The 2,858-nt window shown below is 46.9% G+C and overlaps 1 protein-coding gene across 1 annotated transcript in view; it reads right to left on the reverse strand.

Moving 5' to 3' along the window:
- LOC108539882 (caspase recruitment domain-containing protein 8-like) overlaps nt 1-2,858 on the reverse strand; it is a gene marked incomplete at its 3' end in the record, with an annotated part of 63,885 nt that overhangs the window by 58,161 nt on the left and 2,866 nt on the right. Inside the window, exon 2 of the mRNA XM_017888825.1 lies at nt 2,409-2,515. Coding sequence (XP_017744314.1) covers nt 2,409-2,461 — 53 coding nt within the window. The remainder of the gene's footprint in view (nt 1-2,408; nt 2,516-2,858) is intronic.

Consider the following 2,858-nt stretch of genomic DNA (forward strand, 5'->3'; position numbering starts at 1 on the left):
CACCATGGAATACTATGCAGCCATAAAGAAGGATGAGTTCATGACCTCATCCTTCATGTCCTTGTAGGGACATGGAGGAAGCTGGAAACCATCATTCTGAGCAAACTATCGCAAGGACAGAAAACCAAACACCACATTTTCTCACTCGTAGGTGGGAATTGAACAATGAGAACACTTGGACACAGGAAGGGGAACATCACACACTGGGATGTGTCATGGGGTGGGGGAAGTGGGGGAGGGATAGCATTAGGAGATATACCGCAAGATATACGCGGGTTATGCGTAATAACCTCCTGCAGCATCTTAGTTTAGTGTTTGATAACTAACCTGAGTACCAGATTGTTTAAGTAAAACTTTAAGCAACTGCATATAATGTTGCTCTTCAATAGACAAAGTCTGCCCCATGTTACTCTGATTCAGAAACCTTCCATTCCTAGTACCTCTTTAGGGCACTGACCTTATATCCCAGTACCTCCTTAGGGCACTGGCCTTGTATCTGCTGCCAGTATCTCCTTAGGGCACTGGCCTTGTATCAAACTGCCAGGAGTTTGAGACCAGCTTGGGCAACATGGTGAAACCCCTTCTCTACAAAAAATACAAAAATTAGCTGGGCACAGTGGTGGACACCTGCAGTCAGTCCCAGCTGATCAGGAGGCTGAGGTGGGAGGATTGCATGAGCCCAGGAGTTTGAGGCTGCAGTGAGCTGTCAGGCAGACTCTTGCCCGGGTTTCTCATTCGTCTTGTCAGTTTCACTTTCTCTGCTCCAGCAGACCTTCTTTGCCCACGTCCTTGTTTGGGCACCACTTGTCACTGTCAGTTGCTACTGGATTGAACGAAGGGGGACAAATGCAGAAATAAAGACAAAGACAAAAAGATCTACTTTAAAAGAAGGGGTCAGGGTCTCCTTGCTCCTAGTGAACAAGGGCCCAGAACTTTTACACCCCTTCGTATTTATTAGGTAGAAAGGGCAGGGAGGGAGAGGTAATGGTTGGTCAGCTGCTTGATTTATCACAGGTTCACATAATTGCTTTCTTTGTACAACAGGCTTCAGATGTTCCTATAGATAATCACAAGGAACACTGTGCTTGGGGTGTGACTGCCCTCAGCACCCCTTCTGGTGGCAGATGCAGCTGTCAGTTTTCCAACATCATGCTGTCATGAGAACCATTGTGTTTGCTGATATAGCCTCCAGTGGTATGCTGAGTTGGTCACAACCCTCATTCTTTCGGCCTGTAACACCCCCAGATGTGATAAAGAAGCCGAGAGGACCCCCAGTGGAAGAAACATGTAAAAAACTACACGGACTGCTTCGTAAGATTTCGTAAGATTTAAAGATTCTTTTCACGGCAAGACACAATACAGTAACATTCGGATGGAGAGGAGGCCATCACCCAGGGAGCCACACAGAGGAGGTTGCTCCTGAAGAAATGTAATAGCAAGCTGGCACTGCAGGAGAGGGGGTTTTTGTATAGGACACTTTAGGTGGGGTTAGCTAGGTTTCAAGGGCTTTCCATGGATTGGCTAATTTGCATAATTCTGCAGGTTATGGGACATGGAGGCTATTTCTAGTTGTTTGGTACATGGGCCAAGGGCCATTGAGGTGAGTGCATTATGGCCCCAGAGTGTGAGAGCCAAATAAGAAGAGAAGTGTTGGAGGTTGATTTAATCAGCTGCTCGAGCACTGAAAGGCCTCCACCCATGGCTTCAAAACTGAGCAGGACAACATTGAAAGACATAGAGGGAGACAGACAGAGAGATCAACAGATGTAGAACCAGTGGTTGTCAATTTCAAGGGATAAATGTTGTTAGAAAATAAGGAGTGAGTTTGTCATTACTTTTTTTTTTTTTTTTCCAGACAGGGTCTCGCTCTGTTGCCCAGGCTGGAGTGCAGTGGCATGATGACAGCTCACTGCAGCCTCAAACTCCTGGGCTCATGCAATCCTCCCACCTCAGCCTCCTGATCAGCTGGGACTGACTGCAGGTGTCCACCACTGTGCCCAGCTAATTTTTGTATTTTTTGTAGAGAAGGGGTTTCACCATGTTGCCCAAGCTGGTCTCAAACTCCTGGGCTCAAGTGATCCACCCATCTTGGCCTCCCAAAGTGCTGGGATTATAGGCATGACACACTGCACCCTGCAATCATGACTTTTTTTTTTTTTTTTTTTTTTTTTTTTAACAGCTGGGATTCTCCTCATGGCCTCTTTTCCTGTATACTCCCACATCCTTTAACTTCAGCATACTTGCTTCCTCTGGGAGACTTTGCCTTAGATTTGCTGACCTCCCCACACACTCTGCTGGGTTCTGGATCCCTGCTCTGTGCACCTCCAACTCACTGTACATCATATCTCCACAACTGGACATAATGTCCTGATATTACCATTGTGTGCCCATATGTCTGTCATACTTACCATGCTGCACTCCTGGAGGACGGGAACCTGATCTCATTCATCTGCTTGGCCATTCCCCAATGCCCACTGCAGGGTGGGACAGGTAGCAGATGCTTGATAAACGTTTCCTGAAAAATAAATGAATCAGATCCCTGTGATCATCGTTGTTGCTGCTGTTTGTCGAACACACCACATGTCAAGTGCTTGGCTAATGCTTCCTATGCACCATTGCATTTAATCCTTACAGCAATATCATTAAATCAGCACTCTTGCTGTCCCTATTTCATGGGAAGCTGAAGCTTAGAGAGGTGATGTAAATAATATGATGCCAGCCTGAAGGAGAGACTCCTCATATGAAAGTGCTGGGGGAGAGAGACAGATACACACACACGCACACACACACACACACCCCTACAAGGGAGGAGAGAAGAGAAGGGAGGAAGAAAGGAAGGGAGGGAGGGGGAGGGGGAG

The sequence above is a fragment of the Rhinopithecus bieti genome, unplaced genomic scaffold, assembly GCF_001698545.2.
Source record: "Rhinopithecus bieti isolate Rb0 unplaced genomic scaffold, ASM169854v2 scaffold_574, whole genome shotgun sequence".
In the NCBI taxonomy this organism is placed as follows: domain Eukaryota; kingdom Metazoa; phylum Chordata; class Mammalia; order Primates; family Cercopithecidae; genus Rhinopithecus; species Rhinopithecus bieti.